This window comes from Amphiura filiformis, chromosome 3, assembly GCF_039555335.1.
Source record: "Amphiura filiformis chromosome 3, Afil_fr2py, whole genome shotgun sequence".
NCBI classification, from domain to species: domain Eukaryota; kingdom Metazoa; phylum Echinodermata; class Ophiuroidea; order Amphilepidida; family Amphiuridae; genus Amphiura; species Amphiura filiformis.
Window position 1 is genome coordinate 74,944,412 of NC_092630.1, and position 24,300 is coordinate 74,968,711.

The window sequence follows — 24,300 nt, forward strand, 5'->3', positions numbered from 1 at the left end:
GGTTCCAACTCTAATTACACATCATCCATCTGTCCGTCCGTCAAAAGATGGGTCATTTCCAATTTACACTCTGCTGGCCAACCCAGAGGCGCATGTTTCTCTTTTTGCCTGTATCCTCTCTCCTTATGCATGGTGTCTAAGCTTGTCTTGAACTAGTTTGCCAAGTTCAAAGACTGAAGTTATTTAAACTGGATTCAGATGTTGTGTTTCTTGATTTTCATTTCACAGATAATTTATTTGTATTAAGGTTGGTCTTAACCCTGGAATTATGGATACTTTTGGGTCTCGTAACATCTAAATTGATGTTCTTAAGTACACTATACTTATCTAGAATGGCAAACATGTGACAAATCACCTGGGATGTTTTTTGAGAAAAACAAACATTTTGACCAATATTTTTGTGGACAACTTTACAAAAGATTTCTTCATCACAATCTGTTTTTTTTCATTTATTTTCAAAAACTGGATATAAATAGGAACCAATTCAAAATTTTATTTTTAGAATTTTATCTTAAATATTCACCAACAATTGTTGAAAAATGCTAAATGTGGTAAAAAATCTTACAAAAAGCATGATTTTCACCCAATTTTCAACTATTTTTAGCTAGTTCCAATACCTGTATGATGCTGCCTACTGGTGCTTTAAATTTGTTTTGTTGCATTCAGTATGCATTTGTCTTGCTGATTAAGCAAACATCAACTTGCTTTATAAGTTGATTTGCAAGTCAATGTTTCTTCACATATCAAAATCAATCAATCTCAATATTCATTTTCTCCGAAATGTAATTCTTGAGTTAGTTATAATCTGCATTCACAGAATGTGTTCAAAATTGGTATGATGTATTTGATACACTTGATGTGTTTGCTTGCAAACAGATTGACTTTCATAAGAAGTCATTATTCAATACAATTCTTGACATGTCATTGTTTTAAGAGCAAATGAGCTACTCAGGAGAACAGACATAGTTAAGTTAAACAAGTCTTTGAGCAATTTATTGTTATATTGAGGCTTGAATTTTAAGTATACATGTAAGGTGTATTCAAGAGGTTATTTCTGATACATCTTATGCATTTGCCAAAGAGATAATAGTACACTGTTATTATCACAGAGTAGTTTGCTCTCAAGTTTAGAATTAATGCCTCTATCAGCAATTCTCTCTTTGTGAAACAGGTTGAATGTTGTACCTCAAGGAGTTCAGTATGATGCTGCTTATAGAAAAGGATCTAGTGCCACATTATTCATATTTCATGACTTTGCAGGCTATGATTATAATCGATGATCCCAGTTTGCATCTTCAACATACACATATCTTGGTTATATTAATATTATAACAACTTAGAAGTCTGCTCATATTTCAATAAGAAGCATTACTGGGTTATGAGCTCAAGATCTTGGTAATGATGAGGTGTAAAGTGATTTATAATATCGACTTGACAAATTGTTTGTTGTCACTTGTAAAAATGTGAAATCTAGTAATCAAGCCTCGAATTTCGTTATTTTTAGGGCAGGCCAACTTGGCCTTGGCTATTTAACATTTTAGGGGGCACCGAGGCCATCATGCCAGGGCACCAAGGCCAAAGCAAATTTCGTTATTTTTAGGGCAGGCCAACTTGGCCTAGGCTATTTAACATTTTAGGGGCACCGAGGCCATGATTTATTTATTTCATATATTTATTCGCTCATCCATCCATCCACCATTATTTCTTCTTTCTTTATTTATTTCATGATTCATTCATTTATTTATATATATATTTATTTATTTATTTATTTCATGATTCATTCAGTGAAATATGAGTATGTAAATAAACAGAAACAAACACCTGGAAGGTGCAGTGATACAGTCAAACTTTTACCTGTTATTAGAATGATAATACAGCTTCAATTTCCATATTCGTTCCAGGTTCGTTATTAGAATACATTCAGGCATGAAAATGTCAGCGTTTTTATTTTCCAGCATTTTTTTTTAACGCTGAAAAAACACGGAAGAAAAAAAAATCACGCAAAAATACGTCAAATAAATCTCCGATAAACAAATTGCAGGATGTCACAGGATCTCTACCTGTTGCAGAACGATCGAAAAACATATTTGCCAACCCCGCTAAGGAGACACATGTTGGGCGCTTTCGTCAGCAAGGGAACATGCCCCTATGACCTTTGTTGTGTGCAGCATGCAGCGCATTTGCTGTGCTTGTGCGGCAAAAGATCTGGCAACTCCGTTGTGATTTCGCTTGCGGGCGAGGAAGCTGGAGGAAACGACACGTGTGATCATAATGATTGAGTGTAACCTGCGATTGTATGAAAGCTTAAGCTTTACAGTCAATTGTGATACAAAATAAAAAGGGCTACTTTTAAATTGGTTCCACTTCCGGAATCGAGAGCATTTTTTGTTCCCGACCGAGACTCGATCCCAAATGCTACTGGCCACTGCAAAATTAGGGCAAGGCCATTGTGGCGCGAAAGTTCTTGTTTTTCAGGGCATTAAGGCCAAATGAAAGGGCACCGCGGCAATGGCCGCGGTGGCCGCCGCGAAATTCGAGCACTGCTAGTAATGCACACACAAAAATCACAAACCCCAAGAAAATCACACACCTATGTGTACACACACACCCCATGGCCATGTACACAGCTCCACCCACCACACGCATCCCTAGCTGTCTGCATCGGCAATTGCGGACCGGCCTTGTGTATTGCTGTCAAAATGAGAATGTTTGGATCAACACACCGATGACCAAACTGGTGGATTTTCAGGGTGGGGGTGGGTGTGTATGATACACATTATGCAATATCATGGATGGTACTTGTTTGTGGGTTGGTCCACTCTTTAAATCAGGGGCAGGGGCGGATCCAGGAATTTTCAATAGAGGGGGCGCCAAGCCACCGCCGCAGGACGCCGGGCGGAGGGGGTGCAGCGGCTCGGCGCCCACACAAAGTCAGACGCCGCTCTGCAAAAATACACAGAGTCATGCGCCGATCTACAAAAAATAGAGGGGGCGCCCCCCCCCTCTAAATCCGCCCTGAGGGGTCCGCAAATAGCGGCGCACGGCGCCGTTTAGATTTAAAACTTTAAAAAAATAAATAGATAAATTTAAAAAAAATCAAATCAAATCAAACCCTTTGATCAAACTTCATCCATCAGGAATATCTCTAATATTCTACATTTCAACATTAAACAATGCGATTCCCATGCATATCCTTGTAAAGACAGGCTAAAATAGTACAAAATGTTGCACCAAATGGTGTCATTTACACCTCAAATTAAAAAAAATCAATAGTTTCAGAGGGGGGCTCCCCCAGCGGTAGCACCGCGGTGATTGCTTCGCCGCAGCCATTGAGTGGCGCTTTGCAGTTTTCTTTTATTTCATGTGGCACTTCAACAAATCTATTTTGAGGAAGCCTGCTTTAAATGCATGTGAAGGTCTTGTGTGCATGCAGGCAAACATGGATTCACCCTGAAGTTGTTTAAACTTTTTGCTTTGATATAACAAACCCTTATCTTTTCTTGTCTTCAAACTCATTGAATATTCTGAGAATATGAATCATTGTTAAATTGTATCTGCAAACAGTGTTTTATGCAACATTTCTTTTTATGTGATTTCTAAATAAGTGTTACATTTTTCATTTTTACAGGATCCTCGTTTTAACCCGGAAATAGACAAGAAGACAGGATTTAGGACACATAGCATCTTGTGTATGCCAATCTGCAGTCATGATGGGGAAGTGGTTGGTGTGGCACAAGTCATCAACAAGATCACAGGCTCTCATGAATTCACACAAAAGGATGAAGAGGTGAGTGAGTTACTTGGTGATCATACATGGGACAGCAACAGGTTTTGTCATTTTAGCCAACATGCTTCTGAGATAAATGTATAGATGGAAGGATTGAAGCATTAATTACCCGAGGTGTATTTTTACTATTTCACCAATATTCGGGATACATCATGACATAATTCCCTTCTGTTTCACCTTTTCACCTATCTAATGCAATGTAAGTCATGGTTACTCCTAAAAGCATTCCAACTCTTCCTTAGCATATTTACATGCTTAGAGCTGGGTTAAGGACTTGCAATGAAGCTTGATGAGTTGTCCCAAAAGCATTCTTACTCTTCTTTAGCATTTTTAGGTTTAGTGTTGGCTCGTTGAGTTGTAAATGTTAGTGAAATGCCCCTGGTTCATCAATTTTGAATAGCTTTATCGAAAATGAAATAAAAAAGAGTAAACTCAGGTTTCTTAAGGCCGAGTAGCAAGGCCGAAGGCCGCTCGGCTTTGCCTCGATATACAGTTTTAAACTTCTCAAATCGAGAGTCATTCTTGAAGGACTAGCTCATGCTTAAAGACACTGCATAAATGTGCATGTAAAAAGATTGGGGGAAAATTGCATTTTGTAGCTCTTGCTAATACACCCTGCTTGGAAGATTTTAGATCTATATCCATGTCAAAACCCCAGGAGATATTCTCTGGGACTGCCTAACCTGTAGGGCCCCTACTTATTAAATGTAATCCTCAGTCCACATAGTTTAATCTTTATAATTATGTGGTGACCAGCAGTTCACATGGATATAATCTTGGACCCTCTTGAGGGTCTATGATATAATTAAATGCTAAGACTGGCTGTGGATATTCTTAACCTTTTCTTTATTAAATTATTAAAATTATTGAATGATTTCACATTCACAAGAGTGGGCATATCCTGTTTTTCAGCACCATGTTCTGGTCCAGGGTTCTGAATTGCCTAAAATTTCAATTGTATTTCAGCTTCTAAGCTTTGTATCAAAATGTTTTTTGTGACATCCATTTTTCCCCAGTAAGAAATTGGGCCAAAATATATTAAATTTGAGCTATAAAGCAGCTTGGCAGTCAGTCAGAGCAGAGCAATATTCAGAATAAATCGAAGTAAATATCTAATACTTGATCTAAGCTGTGTAATTTATTCATATGCATGCAGGCCAGGACTGAATCTTCTTTGCCATGTAAAATTATAGTTAAGGCATGGTAAACCTTCAATCCATTCAGGAAGGTGGGGGTAATGGGACACTATATTTTGTAGACTGGATCTTTTTTTTGGGGGGGGGGGGAGTGGACACCTATCAAATATCTCATGATGCATAGAGGCCACATTTTCAAAATGCACCGATTCAATCACATCTTGACTCAAATTACTCCTCTGGACAAATGAAATAGGAAAACAATTTGTTTGAGAAATGTATACCTCAGAAACGGATGAAATCATGGGTCAAAGGTTATGCATTTTGCTTGCAAGATTGGATTGGGATTAACATAGTTCAACTGTTACTTATTCATTAATAATCCTCTCTTTAATAAGCAATTTCAAAGATTTGAAAGTCCGCTTCATACAGTCAAATACCATAATATTAAGAATTTTACAATTTTATGGGAGTGTCATATGAACGAGCCTATAACTCAAAATAATGTATGTTGACTTGTTTCGTGTTTTGTGGGATTGGGCCACATATGAAGCGAACAGCGTACATACACAGAGGAAATAAGTAGCATCGTGTATGGAGTATTTGCAGATGATTGGGGCTCACTATTGCATTCAAGGCATGTGATGAAAAAATACCTGCATGGACCAATTATCACTTGCAATTGTTTAAAGGTCAAGTTTCTGTAAATTCTATTAAAATGAACACACTGCTTTGCACATGGTTTTACTTCTATTCTTAGGAAATTATTTTGTCTGAACATATATGGAGGGACATCATAATATCATAATATTAAAATTGTCTTTAAAACAACCTGGTTTACCAGGAGAAAAGAGGCAAAAGAAATTGGATTTAGATTTGCAGATAGAAGGAATGTCACTGTTACTGTTGTTGCTATGGTGACGGTTGCTAGGCAATGTAAAACCAAATGAGATTATTGAGCTGTTATTATTTCTCTCTAAGAATCTAGTTAAAAATTAATATGTAAAATTTCTCTGTGGCATATTTATAGAATGAAGTAAAAGTCATCCCAATGTGAAAACAATCTGGACAGAATCTCAAAAGGGGCGAGCTCACTTTGCTGTAATTTTCTTTGAATATTCCCGACACAACGTGACCAGGGTAAATTTGTTTATGTCCATCGCCGTAACTATCTCTGTTTTCTTTCTTTCTTTATATATCTCCATTTTCTCTCCTTTTACCGATGGTTACGATGGTTTGTTACGAACAGAAGGACAGAACTATTGCATGAGCTGGCTTCGCCGCATAAAATATTGGATTCAAAATGAAATGATAACTCTGAAATAAGAACTATTATTTGCTCAATAGATTGTTCAAATTTATCCAAAAAATAATTGATATACATGCTCCTGCATGAGAAGAGATTTAGAGCAACGAGGTAGAACCAAAGAGGATTTACTCCACCATGTTGTGTGTTGCTCATGGAGGGCAATAATGTACTGCAGAATTCTAAAACTGGTATTAAAACTGCATGTTAGTGTGTAAACCTTTGGAATGCTCAAAATGCCAGATTTGTCATAGTAATACACACCCATGCCAATTGAGTTGGTACTCTTTAGGTTTAATCTCATTGGCCTATCATGATACATTAAAGTTAGTTTTAATCATGTTTCTTTTTGTGTGCAGAGGATGCGGTTGCATGTGGAAATGCTTGTTTAGTACTATAGGCTCTGTGCATAAGAAATCTGTGAATATGAAAACAACATTGAAGCATGTTCTTTTTTGAAGATCTATGATTGAAGTCAGTTTAGCTTTCAAAGAGGCTTCTTTCTGTAGATTTGAAATCCACAAAATGAAAAAATCATTTCATACATGTTCCATAGAATGCAATTTTTCCAATTGAAAAAAAGAAGCATTTCTATTTAGGTAGTGATTATCAGATGGTCCCTGGAGAAGCAATAACATCCCTATCGGGATGATCAGTTGTTGTAGGCCTGGAGGAAGGAAGAGAGAAAATATAATTGCAATTTCATCATCCTGGTTGGCGAGTAATGTGCAATGTGTCACTTTAGATTCCTAATATAGATTTCCTTCAACAAATTACAAAATGTGGGTAATATGTTTTAGTTGCCCTTGAAAAATGCAATCTTCTCACTTGCTGTATAGTAGTGCTAAGGATATACCTACCTAACAAGTTATAATGTCACATAATGATTTTGAGGTATCATATTATAGACAGTGTAATTTTAAGTGCGAGAGATATTTTCTCATTTTGTTTCTGAAATTGACAATCGACATGTTTCTACTGAGTTGACAGGTGATATAGGGTAATAATATTATATGGTAATGAATATGATCTCAATAGAACAGATTGGATGCTAGGTAACCGCACCCTCAATCATCAACCACCGATTGAGGTGGTTAATAGTGGGTGACAGTAGAGGTGACACTGGATGTGCCAGCTACAAATACAGTGCATGGGATCCTAATCTGACCATCTTGAAGGTCACAAAAAGGTTTTTCCTTAATGTACTTCAGGTCTTGCCACTATAAATGCGCAGGGAATACAGACCAGAAGAAACAACCCAGTTGATGGTGACACATTGAAAATCAGGATGAATAAAAGTGTGATGATGCGATGTGCTCAGTATAAGTACTTTGAGTGTTTTGAAAGAAATCTATACAGGGTATACAGATATTTGACTTCAAGTGACAAATAGCTGCAAGTCTTCTGCATTAATTTAGTAACAAGTAAACAAATACAAGTAGTCTGCGGTTTGGTTTTCACATCAACTTTCCTGAATATGAAAAGGTCAGGTGCAAAATACATGCACAGGCTGCTTCTGCTTGCCTTGTATTTAATTGTTATCATTATTGTTCTTGATCATTTTATTAAGCCTCTATCTATATATTTCACATCTCTTTTTCTTTGAATGATGGACATCAACTTTTGATCTACTGTATTCACTCTACATGTATAAAGTGCCCTTCCCCTAATTAGTGATTTCTTTTCATAAAATAACGCACTTTCTACAAACTTATGCAGACATTATATTATGTTTTGCATCTTACACGTAACTCTCAGAATATATACTTCTAGTGCCCGTTTCTATTCATCGTTATGTATTCTTCTCCCGTGCATTATTTTCGCGAACTACTTGGCGTGCAGGTTTATATAAACCTGCACGCTAAACAATACATTATCTAAAACCCGCACGCTAAACAATAGATTTTAGATAATACGTGCAGGCTCAAATACTAGAAATACTACTTTCACATTACTATATAACTTATATAACTATGTTCGATATATATACCACCAAAAAATACGAATATACATTCTGTGGTGTTAAAATAGTTATAGGGTATGGTATTTTTTCATGCGCACTTTGTAAATCATAGGTTACAAACTGTTCTATTTCGCAACTATCATTGCCATAAATTATGATTAATGAACTCAAATAAATCAAACATCAAATGAGAATAATCGAGCTTCTATTAATTAAAAGGGCTAAAACAGGTGGACCATAATTATACAAGACTAGATTTCGCGGTTCTCGGGTCGGGCGGTTCTCGTGATAGGCCTATTTCTAATTACCCCCCCTTACCCATACTTGCCCTGACCTTTTAAACTGCTATGAAATGCGTCTCTTAATGACCCAACTGGACACAGGCTTAATCAACTCTGTTTGTTTTGTATCTGTGATGCTTTCTTCAGTCGGTAGTTCGGTAGGCCTACCCATAATCTGGAAACCCATCATTCGCCTCTTCCAAGCCCTGTCCTGCTACCACTTTGGAGGACATTAGTATCTTGACGTGGATATAGGCCGTTAATGAAATCAATCGGGAGAAACGTGCAAGCAAACGCGGTTATAGGCCTTACCATAACTGATTATTTTTATGTTAACCATTCTGGAAGACCCCGGAAATAGTCGTGTTCTGCTGAAATAGGCCTATATGCATGTGTTCGGTATTATGTGTTGAAAATAGGCCTATTGGTCCGATGAGATGCACCTGTTAGTTACATTGTAATGCTTTCCGATGCGCTCACTGTACTCCGCGCACACTCCCGTTCCCGTGCGATAGCGCACCGCGAGCACGCGATAGTGCACCGCGAGAACGCGAACCACGCGAACGCGATAGCGCGCGGACGGACGGACGGACACTCTGTAAATAGTATTAAGATGACACCATTATAAAATATTCAGCATTTTACAAATGAATTACATGTAGGCCTATATCTAAGATAACATAAACACGCCCGGGAAACACACACTAGCGCATAATATCATGATCATGCTTTATAATACTGAACAAATTGAAAAATTCCACAGTCTTGTGTTTTAACAATATTAGTAGATTTTAAAGTTCAAATTGTAGAACTATAAAGTCCAGTTGATATTGATATGTAAGTTTTTCTCTCATCTCCATTCACCGTAGTACTACATGTAGTGGGACGTCAAAATTGATTGTTTTCAGTGCTCTCTGTGTTCGGAACCACGATATTAAATGATCACAACATAAAGTCAATTGGTTACAAACCATGCGTGAATAAGTTACTAAAGTATGACGATGGCTTAATCGATACCATTGATAGCTAACTTATACAGTGATTGATTTTCTTGACCAGTTACTAGTAAATGCTACCTGGTCAATGACCTGATGGTGTTTTTAAAATTTAAGATATTTTACCTAATATTCAAACTAATATAATGAATGCAGCAATTAATATTGCCTATTGTTTTAATACACTCAAAGTATATGACGGATAATGTATTGCGTGCAAATGCATTACGTCAAGATATCAAGATTTCGCCATGGAGTTATTGCAATAACTCCACGGCGTGTGCGATTATCTTGACTAATGCATTGCACTCAGTTCATTATCCTTATCATAATGTGATGATCTTTGCCAGTCTGAAGGAAGACACTTATCCTTGTATATCAATAAGTTAAACATAAATGCACTTCACTGATTTGGGACTTTTAATTCACTGTTATGACATAGAAGGATAAAAAATGTACAGTGATTGTAAGCTGTTGTAAGGTCTTTAACTCTGCTGCTGATGCAAAATGTCTGAGTTCTGTATTTTAAAATCACTGTGAAACTAGAGCATAAATTAAACACTCATTTTTATCATCTGGTCTGCCCATTAGCATCATGAAAATAACATGGCAGATGAGATATGACAATGAATTGCAAGGCTGCAATTAGGATTGATAGAGTATGTGTGCATGGCTGTTTGAGTTGCGTTACAGATATGGGATTGGTGCAAGGGATAGCAGCACCTCAGGACTGTACAGAGGCCTAGATTTAAAGCCATAATGTACAATCTTAGCATTTGAAATTGTTTACCTTTTTTACAACATGATTTTTTTGCTATTTTTGTAATGTTTACACAATTCTTACTTACAAAATGGAATCAGCCAAATGTATTGTGTTTGTCGGTCAACATTTGAAGTAATTTCGACATAAATACGTATTACAACATTAAGTCTCCCATAGAACTCCATGTTAAGTGGCCAAAATATATCCAGTGGGTTTCTTTCATTTTACCTTGTTATTCCAGCTTAAAGGGCAGGTCTATAGCAAAAACAAGTTTATCTCTATTCGAAGAGAATAATTATTACATTACAAGTTGACACTTGTTGCAATTTTTAAAAGTGCGATTTCTCCTGAAAAAGGAGAAATTGTGTGAGTAAAGTTCAGCCTCGACGTGTTCTTCCCCCGCTTGAAGCGTATATGTTCTCCCCCGCTTGACTGATGACGAGGTAAATGAAGCAGACACTTTATCGTGCTCTCATCATACAATCACAATCACTTTGATAAGTTTGACATTAGCAACAATGAGTTGTACTATCACTTACCATAACAATGCTGCATAACAATATGCACGCTATTGTTCTCTTTCGGGAACAAAGCCCACACAGGAATTGTTACTATGCGTTTGCTTTGTAATATTTCATCCAACTGAAACTATAGCAGTGCAATATACAGGGAAATCAGAGATACATGAATTTGTAGACTAACACGGTTTATATGCTAGTCTCAGATGAAATTCTAAGCTCAAATTATGTATTTATATTTTAGGCCTTATATTTCTGATGATATTGATATACATATGAATTGTAATATCACAATTGTCTAATATATAAAAAAGAAGCGACTGATTTTATCCATATGTTTAAAAACCATGAAATTTGTAATACTTAATTTGGAATTTTTTTCTGTGAACAGCAACAGTATACGTTCTGTCCATTGAGAGCGTTTATAGTCCCTTTTCTCACAGCGGGCACGTCTCATTTCATGACATCACCGGTTTTCTAGGCCAAATCTGTCTCGCTCAAGGAACTCACCGCTTAAGTTGGTTTTTTATGAATATCAATTTTAAACGCCTTATTTTCTCAAAAAAGAGTCATTATCATTGTCCTCATAATATTAGCTTGCCAATGATATGATGTTATTTTTGCTATAGACCTGCCCTTTAATACAAAATTAAGATTTGAAGTAAATTAAAGAGTTGTTTGGACAAGAAAAAGTTTTTACGTTAGTTTGTTAAACCTTTTCAATTTTATTCTTTTAATTTACAATTATTTGTAAGACAAGTATTTGTAAGACAGATATTTCTTAAATTAAAAGAAAATTTTTTTAACAAACTACCTTTAAAATAATGAATTTTTACAGTATTTTTAGCTTAAAAAGGAAAAACAATAAATTGCAAGCAAGAGAAGAAAAGAAACAGCTTTAGTTGCATATTTCTGCCTATGCATTATGCTGCATGGCATTGAGTTATTAACATTAACCTCCAAATGAATAGACAGACGACCGCTTCATACATTTGTAGTATTACTCCAAAGAGAATGAATATTGCAAAACAACAGAATGACGTCAGTAAACAAACAAAAATAGAAGTGAAAACATCGGGGAAAATATGTGATTAGTATGCATGCACTTGGTGTATCTAGTTATGTAATTCCATTAGCGTATTACCATTTAGCCTTGAGGTATAGACTTGGCCCATAGGAAACAAAGTATACAACACATCTTCTGTCACATTAACATAGCAAGTCAAATTCAGGTTACTTACATTGAAACAATATTGATTTAGGTATGATTTTTGGACTAAATAATTGATGAAATATAACCTAATTGATCCTCTTTATAGCATGGCGATTATATCCTTTCATAAGTAGTATAAGATGTTTATTAAACAAACAACTTGAACAAGTCCAGTCATCAGTGATTTTGTACTCATTCTTTTTTGCATATTTTAAGTTCTAATAATGTGACTGCTGGTTTTTAATATTTTAAATCTTGTCAATTTGGTGATTTCCATCTGCACAATTTTGTCTGACGAATACATTGTTAACATCAAGAATACACTTTTGAGAATGTGAAATACAAAATAAATACTTGAAGGAAGATTTCTCTGTTTCAAAGAGACTAAAACAAAATGGACACAATCCTACACTGTAAGTGAGAAAGGTTTATAGAATTGAATGAAGGAATGCAGCTCTCAGCATCTATGGAACAATACTAGCCTCTGAAATGGCAAGTCAGGAAAATACTTACCCTGGCTGGTTGACATTTACTTAGCTTCTTTTTAATGTACAAAAGCCTGCATAAACATGATAAAATGAAGGACATATATGACTTATAGTTTGAAGAACCCTAAATCCTGGACAAGGACCTTAATTGTACTGTACATGACATAGCAAGTGATTTCAATGTTCACATTTTATTTTCAGCAACAATACAGCATGCTTTGAGAAATAACATAAAAAACCAATTTCAGTAAACGGACTTGGAACTGCCAAGGACAATAAGCATTCAATTTACTTCCAGTTTAATATGAGATTTTATATATAGAAAAAGGTTAACAATTTCCATGCAATTACTGAGTTTGCCTTTTATTAGGAGATGGTAATTTTACAATATTGGACCCAATTTTTTGAATTACCATGGAAATATATTACTTTTCTTTGAATTTGAAAGTACAATTCTGAAATTATTGTTCTGCATTTCTTGATGAAATAACCCTTTATGAATTTATGAAATAATGAAGACTTGTCTAGATTGTATACATTAAAGGTGGGTGCTCAGATATTTTCATATTGTGATTTGTACCTCATGTTGAGGCCTTTACCAAAATAACCTGATTCCCAAGTTTTGAGTTAATGTTCACTAGTGGTTTCGATATTAGAAGCATTATTGTGTATCACAACGGCCCCTAGAACTCTGTAGTAACCACCAGGGGAGATGCGGGTATCACTTTTTCGATTATAACATTTTAACAAGCTCGTCAGAATCTCGGAAGGTTGAAGAGCCTATATTGTATTCAAGTTTGACATTTTTTGTTATTGTCACCATCATTGTGTAATAAAGACAAATGCGAGATATGGATAAACTATGATGAAACTCAGCAGTAGGAAGTATAATTATCTTGGTGTGTAGTAATTTTACATATAAACTTACCATTATAAAAGGCTAGTGTATTAATGAGCCTAAATATTTTTTTAAGTTTCTAAGTCACACTTCTTGGAGGTTTTTATGTTAAATTTATTTATTTGAACATTCATATAGAACTTATGGTGTTTTTTTTGCCACCTTATATTGATAATATCAGGGGCTATTTTAAGAGCGAAAAGACATAGCACGTTGGCAAATGGAATGTTTTTATTCACTTTTGCCTCAATACACAAGCAGGCTGTGCTGCAGGGGGTGGAGTAGCCTTTTAATCACTGAATTTGGTGATACATTTTTGATCTCAACCAGTTGCGTATCATAGATTTCTATTTGACATTGGGTGGGGTGGCGGTCACCTGCAAGTTGTTGGGAGCACAGCAGCTGTAGAGAGTATCCCATTATGCTTTGCGGTACCATAATAGAAATGAATGTGCCATAGATTCTGGGTGATTCTGGTTTTTTTTTGCAGAAAACCCCATTGAAATTGAACATCCAGATCCAAAGATATGAGCAATTAAAGAGTTACCAAAACAACAGGAAACAAAAGGAAATATTTCCTTTGTTTAGCTATATCTCAAAATCAATATTTCCGAGTTCCGACTGATTTTGCTTGATCGCATCACATATAATATACCTAGACATTCTTAGGATTCTCATAGCGGAAGGCAGCATGCAACCAATTGATCATAATTATCAGTTTCAATTTCAAAATCCTGGCTTTCCTAATGACCAATTTATCATAATTGTGATTCTTAAGTGTTACTGGATTGTGTGGCTTTTGGATGGTTTGAACCATTTTGAATTGAAAGCACTTTCATTGCTAGCAACTCGGAATGATCATAATAAGATGTTGCTAAAAATTAAAATGATACACCTATTATGGTTTGCCAAGGTTAGTTGTTTACATGCATTCAAAGTCATTCATATTTATTTATATTTTCAAGTGAAAGTTTAGGGAATGCCAGAAATTTGAAAATAAGAAATTTATAAAATAGATAAAATAACCTAAAGGAAATAATTACAGATTTTTTTTTATATATGAATAAGACTCAGGCATATACTAGCAAAGAATCTAAAATAAAAACTAGCCATATATCATTCATTGTATGCCCATAGCAAAATGCTTCATAGTTTAATAACACTTGGTTTGATAAATGAATTGCATGTCTCAGTATATAGCAGGTAACTTTTTTGACACTTTAGTTTGATGCGAAATAGTTTGGATGTCAGCTACAGGTCCCATGCACACGGACATTGGACTTTACAAACTACATCGCTTGCCAATGAAGCTAATTTGTGAAATGATTAATTTGTTGACGTTGGCATGGAGAAGGCTTGATTTTGTTTACCTATCTGTCTTTATCACGCAACAAGAATCATTCTTAGAATATCTAAAGCTGTGTAAATGTAGAAACAGTTGTCGGGAAACTATATATATGCTTTGCTCAGTATCATAACAATGTGTTTTAGCTTCTATAAGACAGTCAGAATGATGAGCATACTTGGATTGCAGTCATCATAGTTCTCTGGTTGTATGAATACAAATGTGCTGAAAAGATGACGAACTTACATGCAGGAGTGACAGGAACGGTTCTTTAGTATACATACAGTCTAAAAAACAATTGTCAAAATAATCTGGTCATATGGTGGGAACATGTATCAAATTAGCATCTTGATGTACCCCAAATAAAAAAGATCTAAACTACTGCCGAATTGCCTGCCCCTGGTGATTAAAATGTGGAGCTCTTATAACTTGATTTACAAAAGGAATTTGCCATTTGAATGAGTCCCCCACCCATTCCTGCACTTCAATCAACTGAAGATTCATTAAATTAATTTTGTTTCCAAGAAAACCTGAAAATTTACCCTGACCAGGGTCTGAAACGCGTAGGAAGAATGGGTAGATATTAAGTATGATATTAATATCCACCTGTCCATATGTAATCTTATAATTGACATTACCAACCAATGAGGACACATGAAGCTGCTAGAAATTCAATAGTGAACAGCTATAATTTGATTGTAAGGCTCAAAATGTACACAAGGGGTCAAGATGTTGACGGTTTAAAGAGCAAGAGGACAAATGAGACCTGTTCCCTAGAAATTAGAGCAGGGATGTAAGTTTTCAGGATTAATCCTGAATTCCAGATTTTTTTGGTCCAAATTTCCGCACTTTTATTTATTTTCAGCTTGTTTGGGGCTTTTTAGCCCAAATTTACACGCTTTTTCCAGATTTGCAGGGTTTTTTCTTCAGGCTTACTTACATCCCTGTTAGAGGAAAGTGGTAAAATTTCATTTCTCAGTTATGGTCAAATTCATATTCTTTCAATCATAAGCTTTAAAAAATTAGGACATGCATGTCAGTGTTGATTTCTCACTGTCTAAAAGTTCACTTTTCAATGCACCTACACATCTAAATTCCATACAATACAATACAATAAACTTTATATAGCGCCTTAGCATAAGTATGAACAAAGCGCTTTACAATGATCTTAAAAGTACAACTTACACTACATCTTAGGCTACAATAAAATGTACAACTTAATTAAATATAAAAAAACTTAATTTGGAAACAAATGGGTTTTCAGATTAGATTTGAAAGTGGCCAGACTAGGTGAAGTACGAAGTTTTACAGGTAATTTGTTCCAGAGAGCTGGCACAGAATTGCAGAAGGCATTATCCCCATATGTTGTGTGAGTTCTATTACATTAAACCATTGCTGTGACGTCAGTCTATTCAATAAACTGTAGATTATTTTCTACGAATCAACACTTTTCTGCACAAATCTACAGTTAAGTGTGGATTCGTACAGAGAAGTGTGGATTCGTACTAAACATGTAATCTACAGTTTATTAAATAGAATTACGGCTGTTTCTAAATTAAGTGATATGAAAAGGAACATTATCATGAACAAATAAAATAAAATGAACGACATTCAAAAATTATGAAACCATTTTACACTAAAAATACAATGAATACCATGGTATTTTATTTGTACATGCGCTGATCTTCGTTTTCCAAAATTATATAGCCTACCGATCTTTTGTATATAGGCCTACAAACATGACAAAATTGTATTGTAAAATAACAACGCAAATTTGGCATTTTTAGTGTAACTTGGCCATTACACTTTCATTTGTGTCATAAATCTATTATTCCACCAATATTTGCATAGGCCTATATGCAGGGACTGGCATTTGAAATTTTCAGGAGAGCATTAAATAGCTTTTCTGGGCCATCAAGGAGAGCTGTTCGGAGCATTTATAATAGAATGTAGGGACAGAATGGCTCACTAAGGAGAGCTAAAACACTCTCCAATATCAGATTTAAGGAGAGCATTAGGAGAGTAATTGCTCTCCTGAAAAGGCAGTCGCTGCCTATGTTCTGTTTTTTCTACTTATTTTTATTAAAAATTGATCTTTTGTCGGTTTTTTTACTTTTATGTTCTTTTTTCTTTTTCTTCCTTTTCATTTCAGTCGCTTAAACATGTTTTTTATTTAGGAAACTTTGCTACATAATACACATTCTGTATCAATGCATTTAGGCCTATTTATTTGTTTGTTTTGCACATGTTTAGTAATGATACCACCGTAGATCTATTTTCTGTTTAATTTTTATTTGTCTTTCGTGTACAAACTGCATTTTGTTTCATCTGGTGGTATTTTGGCACGCTTGAATATTTACTTATATCGATCACTAGGCCTATCCGATAATTAAATATTAATGTTAGCATGGTTATAGGGACACTCCATTTGAATTCCAGGGGGTAGGAAGTTGAGGTCGAGGCTTTTTTCCGTGTCGGAAGGCGTAAGTTTTGTTGTGGTTTTTTTGTTTTGTTTTTGCTGCTGAAATTCAGGGACAGTAGGTATTATTAATAGGACCAACCAAATAAAACGAATTCTTCCTCTGTTTACACATTTAAAATGGACATATGCCTACCTTTGTTCGGCTAAATGTAGAATCATGTTTTAGGTCCTTTTCCCTTTTCGAAAGACATCTTCAAAACAAATCCCATGAATCAACAATATATCCTTTGAATGATTCCATCGAAAAATTGTAATTATCCAAATTACTATGAATACGGAATGCATTTCAACGAAGATAACAAATAATTTCCATAATTGCATGGTTGTTCCTAAACCGAACACTCGATTTACGGAAGAAGAGTTTCATTGCTTGGTATCCTTTCTTCTGAGTATTTTAGATAATTTCTATATGGCAAATAACTGCAAATCATCATGAAGATAGGACATCCTTCATCTTCAATAAAATCGTGTGTAGTAATATACAGAACACAGCACAGGTCTAGCTATCTTCAGGTGTAACACTGCAATGATTTTGTCATTGGCCATTTGATATGAACCCATGACTATTATGGCAATTTTCCTTGTTATGCAAAATAGAGACCTATAAACGCATCTACTTCAGTACTATACATCAGAAGTGCATGGTATAAACAACTATTGATTGTCTAATTATGTACGAATCTACAGATATAGAAATTACAGGTGTGAGATACTTTGTAAATGTAATATATCAATAATACGAATCAACAGATAAAGAAATTACAATGGAACAATGTAATGTTTGCTTTTTCCATTTATTATTACTAGTAACTTACGAATGCACAGTTTTAGAAAATACTAAGTTGTTAGTATAAAGCAATGGTTTAAGTCAGAGAATACACTCAAAACTGTTGATTCTTGAAAATAATCCACTCGGCTAACGCCTCGTGGATTATTATTCAAGAATCAACAGTTCTTCGTGTATTCTCCTTAACAGAATCAACAGTTCTTCGTGTATTCTCCTTAACTTCAAGCATACTGCCATCAGCATGTGATCGTAGGAACATACCATCAGAAAATGTGTGAGATTTTAAGAGATTTTGTATGTACAGTGGTGTTGTTTCATGTCTACTTTTATATGCGAATGTGAGTAGTTTGTAGGTAATACGCTCATTTACTGGAAGCCAGTGAAGCTCTTTCAGCAGAGGAGTGGTGTGTTCCATACGGTTTGCCATGAAAACAAGTCTGGCAGCTCTGTTTTGCATCTTTTGTAGTTTTTTGTGTGTTTTTTACAGTTGTTCCATATAATAAAGAGTTACAATAATCAATTCGAGAAATAACAAGTGAGCGGACAGCATGGTTGCAAGTGTCTTTATCAATATAACAGCGAATGTGTCCTATATTACGAAGATGATAATTTAAAGAGAGAGAGACAGCCGATATTTGAGATGACATAGACATGGTTGAATCAAAAAGAACTCCAAGGTTGCGTACAGAATCAGATGGTTTGATAATTGTTCCACATACGTTAAGAGTTGGTTCATATATATATTTTTAATTATATGCAGAACTAGCAACAAAGAATTCAGTTTTATCTTCATTCAGCTTCAGCTTATTTACATTAATCCAATTCTTGATTTCAGCAATACATGATTCCAATTTAAAAAGAGCAGTTACACTATCTCCAGGTATGCGGGGATTAAATTCTGTATATATTTGCGTATCATCTGCATATATGTGATAGTTTAATCTGTGTTTCTGGATAATTTTTCCAAGTGGGTATGTGTAGTAGCTAAACATCCCAGGACCTACCACTGATCCCTGGGGTAGGCCAAATTCCATTGTTTGAGTTTTAGAAAAATCACCACCTATACCAACTTGACTATTACGTCCTTTGAGGTAGGAGAGTATCCAGGATCGCACGGCTCCATTAATGCCAAGAGATTTTTCAAGTCTATCATTCAAAATATCAAAATCAATAATGTCAAAAGCTGCACTTAGATCTAATAATACAAGATAAACGGCTTTTTTTGTTGTCCCAGTGCACATAGAATATCATTTTTCACTTTCAGAAGAGCAGTTTCTGTTCCATGATTAGGCTTGTAAGCTTTTGAAATGTTTGAATAAAATTACCTTCTAATTCTTTTAGTTTGTGATCATTTTAACCTCAGATACACCATATTTTGAATGTTTATACTTGTAAAAAAATTATTTTTGAAAGCATCCCCTAAAAATGACTGCAGCAACCAGGTCGATAACAGTAGAGCCTGTTTAAAGGTATGTTTACATCATCTTTGTGATTTGCTCTAGCCTGCTTAGACATTGCTTTATCCAGATATGTAACACATCATGTCAGACTTGTCAGTGACATTTAAAAATGTGGGTTACTTGGACAAAATCATCTCAGCTGGCATAAATGGAGCAGAAAGTCAATTAAGAAACAAGAACAACACAAGCACAAGCTTAAATCCTCCTGACCATCACCTAATGCACAGAGTGCTCTTGTGTTCAAACAAGTGTTATTACAGTCGATAAACTGAATAAATTTGTCAGGTCTTGAGAGCATTGAGCTAACCAAATGATGCTGCTAATACATGGTGATACTTGAAACAAATTGTTCAAGGAAATATGTATGGTTATTATTTTAAGTCTTTCTGCATAAATATTTTGCTCTTTGCTAAGATAGTATTTTATATGGTGTAATTGTTGAGTACTCTCTACTAAAGTTTTGAATACCCTGGTTATGTAAAAGGGCATTGCAATTGTAATCATGGAGAAGGGCAGGCAATTTTGGGGCAGGGTAGAAATGAAAAAACATTTTATTACTTGTGCATATTAATGAACACTGACCCGGATTATAAATCTCTAAAAGTCGGTTAACAGCTAATTGGTTACATAGTGTTAGCATGTTGTAAAAGCCACAAATTTGCAAGCTGTTGTAAGGTAGGGGTGTGTGCGTTTATAAAGCCCTGTAAACAATGACGCACACACAAAATAGCAGAGCAACCAAGGAAACCCACAACCGAGGACATCCATGGTTCCCTTTACCTACCAACATGCAAACAATATATAATTGCACAAGACCATGTCTCTTCTACCAGTGTTGAGTCATGTGTAAGTTGGATAGTAAAAGGTCCGATGGATCCATGGTTGGGAGCTTAGCTTCTGGTGTGCAAGATCCTCAGTTACATAGGAAAAAGTTGAAGATCCTTATTTGATATGCAGGCCTTAACAAGTAGGTGTATGTGTGGTACAAGTAGTATTTCATCATTATGCTGTCATAAGCTACAGATGATTAAATGACAAATATAACCTGGGTCTAATGGAGAACCTGCTCCAATAACAACATCAGTTCTCGGCTAAACACACAGATGAAAATGTTAAAGAGGTTTACTTTAAAAGCAGTCAGTAATTTTATCACTTTGGCATTTTAATTGAATATTTAAGTCTGCTTTTGAGTTGATTCTCTGTCACTTGAGCAGCTTAACACCGCCAACTTCGTCAAAAAAGAATAGCAAAATCTACAAGTTGTTATGGTAACCCAATTACAGTCAGTCAGGATTGGTGATCAATGTAACATGATATAACTATCCAAATGTATGTTCATGTGCTGGTAGATTCAAATAATCAACAGTTAAACATGCTTTCAGCACATTTTTTTCTTAAAATATTTGCATTTCTCATTTTGCTGAAATAAATTGTACAAATTTGTATTACTAGTAATTCATAATTATTTAAGGTAAAATTAGCAGAAAACTTTGAAGTTTGAAGCACTAGAAGTTTTGAAAACTTTTAAAGTGAATACATGACAAAGGCCAAAGGGTCTATAAAAGAGGCTTTGCCATAAAGCAATTTTGACTGACATCATTGATATTCAGGGGAAATGTAATTGGGTATTTTCTTGTGTTTAGAGGTCTTCAGTGACAGAATTTAATTTTAAACTTTAGAAGTCTTAACATCAAATATTTAAAGTTGGTAAACATCTTCGACAAACACCGTGACTTGAATTTGAATATCTAAAAGTTGACATAATTTAATAGTTTTAAGAAGGCACTTGAGTCACAAATTAGCTCATAAAATACCAATATTTGGTGGGTTTGAAAAGGTGTTAATGCTTTCAAAGAAGAGAAAAATGATGTCATGTTTGATTTTAGAATAATTGTACAAATTTGCTCTTTTCAAATATATATTTGGATTTTGCTTATGATGATAGGTGTGAGAGATATGATGGTTCAAATGGTAAAGACGACTTTTGGGACACCCTGTACAACCCAACCTTTAACATTTTCTGGTAACCTTTTCTAACATCTTGCAAATGTTTTTGAAAAGGTTTTGTGTTTGCTGGGGTGCATTCTGATAATTGACTGCCAAAGTGAGGATCTATTAGGTGCTTAATCACAGGTCCATTTATCAATTTACTAAAGAGCCCATTATTGAACTACAAATTATACTGGGACTGCCATGATACTTCACTAGATGAACTGATTTACTCAGCTTGTGTGAAAGAAAACAAGAAGACTTCAAAAGTTGATGTTCAGAAGTTGAGATTTTTGCTTGTTTGTTTCTTAAAGTAATAATTCTTCCCGTTTTGGTGATCGCTCCAGTGTATTCAGCTAGTGGACACCCGCTAGTTATTTAATAAACCCTGGATTATGTGGGGTAATAAGTTTGATATCTTACATGTATTTCTTATTTTGCTTATTGAAACACCCCTAAGGAAAACTGGACTGGAAACAGTTATGTGGATTAATAAGTGTGATATTTTATTATGTATTTCTTATTTTCTTATAGTGATATCCTCTTAGAAAATCGGAGGGGAAAAGATGGTTTACAATTAAACCAATGATAAATGATAGAATCACAGTGAAATTCAATCACGTCAATTTGGGTTCAAACATTTAAATGTGATACTACTTAAGATAGATTAGCTAAGTATGGGCCGACCAGCGGTCATGCCTTCTTGGTGAAGTTACTTGAGAACAATCTAAGACTCAAGATTATAGTGTCTTGTGTGTGGGCAGGGGAATCAGTGCAGAGTGTCTGGTACAATGATAGATAATATCACACAGGGAAGTAGTATTCATATTACCCGGATGTGTATAAAGCTACCTGCAATACCACTATCATTAACAAACACAACTAAATTAGGCATCTTATATTGATCATGGGCACCTGATTGTACATTCTTCACACACTCTTAGATAGCGAGAACCAATCAGAACAAATGTTAGAGAAATGCAAATCATGTATAATGCATTAGACGCAATATCGTCTCTGGATTTATTCTGGATTTATTGTTGTATAAATGACTTCTTATAAGTGCCCCCCCCCCCATTTTGGAACGTGATTTCTCTCTAGTCCAAAGGGTCGCTAGTACAAAGGGTCGCTAGTACGAAGGATTGCTAGTCCAAAAGTTCTCTAGTCTGAAAACCAAATGAAGTTTGCTGATCTGAAGGTTCTCTAGTCCGAATATAGAATAAGGGTTAGGCTTAGGGTTAGGGAGCCTTATTCTATATTACCTGTCATATTCAGTAGGTTTCAATAATGATTCAACCAAGATAGCAATAATTCTAACTGCGGTCTTCAGTAGATGGTAAAAAATGATAGCAGTACTATTTTCAATAGGTCGCCGCTAAAACACTCTGCTCACTTCGCTCTATTGGTCAGTCTATATTATTGGACTCTGTCTTCTAGGTTTTCAATGTTGGCAGGTATGCTATAGTATGTAAACTTATCACACAGTTCCATTATTGAAACCTGCTTCAAATTACCTGTTTGGAACTAATACTAGTGCACAGTTGAAATATCTTTCTTTTCTTCTGTTAACTCAAACCTTTTATTTCATTTTCATTTTTGTAATATACTTAACATTACAATATTCATGGAGTAAAGATGCAGGTAGGTCAGATTGCTTATTAACATATGATCTATCAGCGTTGAAGCGTAGACCTTTAAAAACGATATGGTGTGGGTAATTGATTAGTCCTACCTCAACCTGTTAAATTGGAGTGGCTGGATGTTACATACAGCTAGCTAGCTAGCAACAACACATCACGCCTTCAGGGATTTCAATGGTCGTCACCTCTCTACATGTATCAGCTTTACTATACTTAGATGCTGAGATAAGGGTGTTGAAACCATGCACTTTTAAACTGGGCTAGTTCACATATGTGTTAACTAAATACAAAGGCTTGATACCCTATAGGCTATTAGGTAGGCTGATGAAATTACTTGATCAAGTCTAAATAGTATTCCTAGACTAAATTATGGGTAATGGGATACATGGTTTTCTTAACAAACCAAAAAAGTAAACGTCCCATTTCATGACATTATATCTTTAAGAAGCACTTTTGAAGCAGTTTTACTAGGTTGCAAAATTATTCAGAAATACAAATATGTGATGCGATCAAGCAAAATCAGTCAGAACTCAGAAATATTGATTTTGAGATATAGCCATACAAATGAAATATTTCCTTTTGTTTCCTCTTGTTTTGGAAACTCTTTAATTGCTCATATCTTTATCTTTGCTCTATCCTATAGAAACTGAAAATTTAATATTTCCGAGTTCGGACTGATGTTGCTTGATCACATCACATATGTCATATATAGAATTGGTTGCCACATGCAGAAGGCACATGTGAAAGGGCAGGGGAGAGATTTGTTAATTTTCTATTTATCAGATATATAGAATTTCACATTGCAGATATTTACTCTTCATTTTTTGATGATGGCAAATAATGATACGCATTAATATTACTATGTCAACTTCCATCCCACAATGGCCAACCAGACGCACAAAAACCGGAGTAAATTAATATGCCCTTTCTGATGAATATATTCATAACACTATTACATCATACAGTAATACCGTATTCTCAGCTCACCATCTCAAAGTATGGTATTTTATCAGTAAGCCACTGAGATTGTTTATTACTTTAATAAATTGCTTCTCTGGCTAATCTCATTCTGTACATGTGTTTATATATATATCCACTGGCTATTTTTGTATTCTTTTAATAAGCTAGCCGGCCAGTCATCATATATTATTTGTGACTAGTCAAGGTAGACAAATGAAGCATATGCTAACAGAAACAACTGAAGGGATGCACTGAACTTTAAAAACATTTGTGTTCAATATGTTGTAGA

General features: G+C 35.1%; 1 protein-coding gene across 3 annotated transcripts in view; it reads left to right on the plus strand.

The window, feature by feature from the left end:
• The window catches only part of LOC140149117 (cGMP-specific 3',5'-cyclic phosphodiesterase-like), a 132,690-nt gene that overhangs the window by 25,413 nt on the left and 82,977 nt on the right, over positions 1-24,300 (plus strand). For all 3 annotated transcript variants that reach the window (XM_072171290.1, XM_072171288.1, XM_072171291.1), the window contains exon 2: positions 3,629-3,787. In XM_072171290.1, coding sequence (XP_072027391.1) covers positions 3,629-3,787 — 159 coding nt within the window. The remainder of the gene's footprint in view (positions 1-3,628; positions 3,788-24,300) is intronic.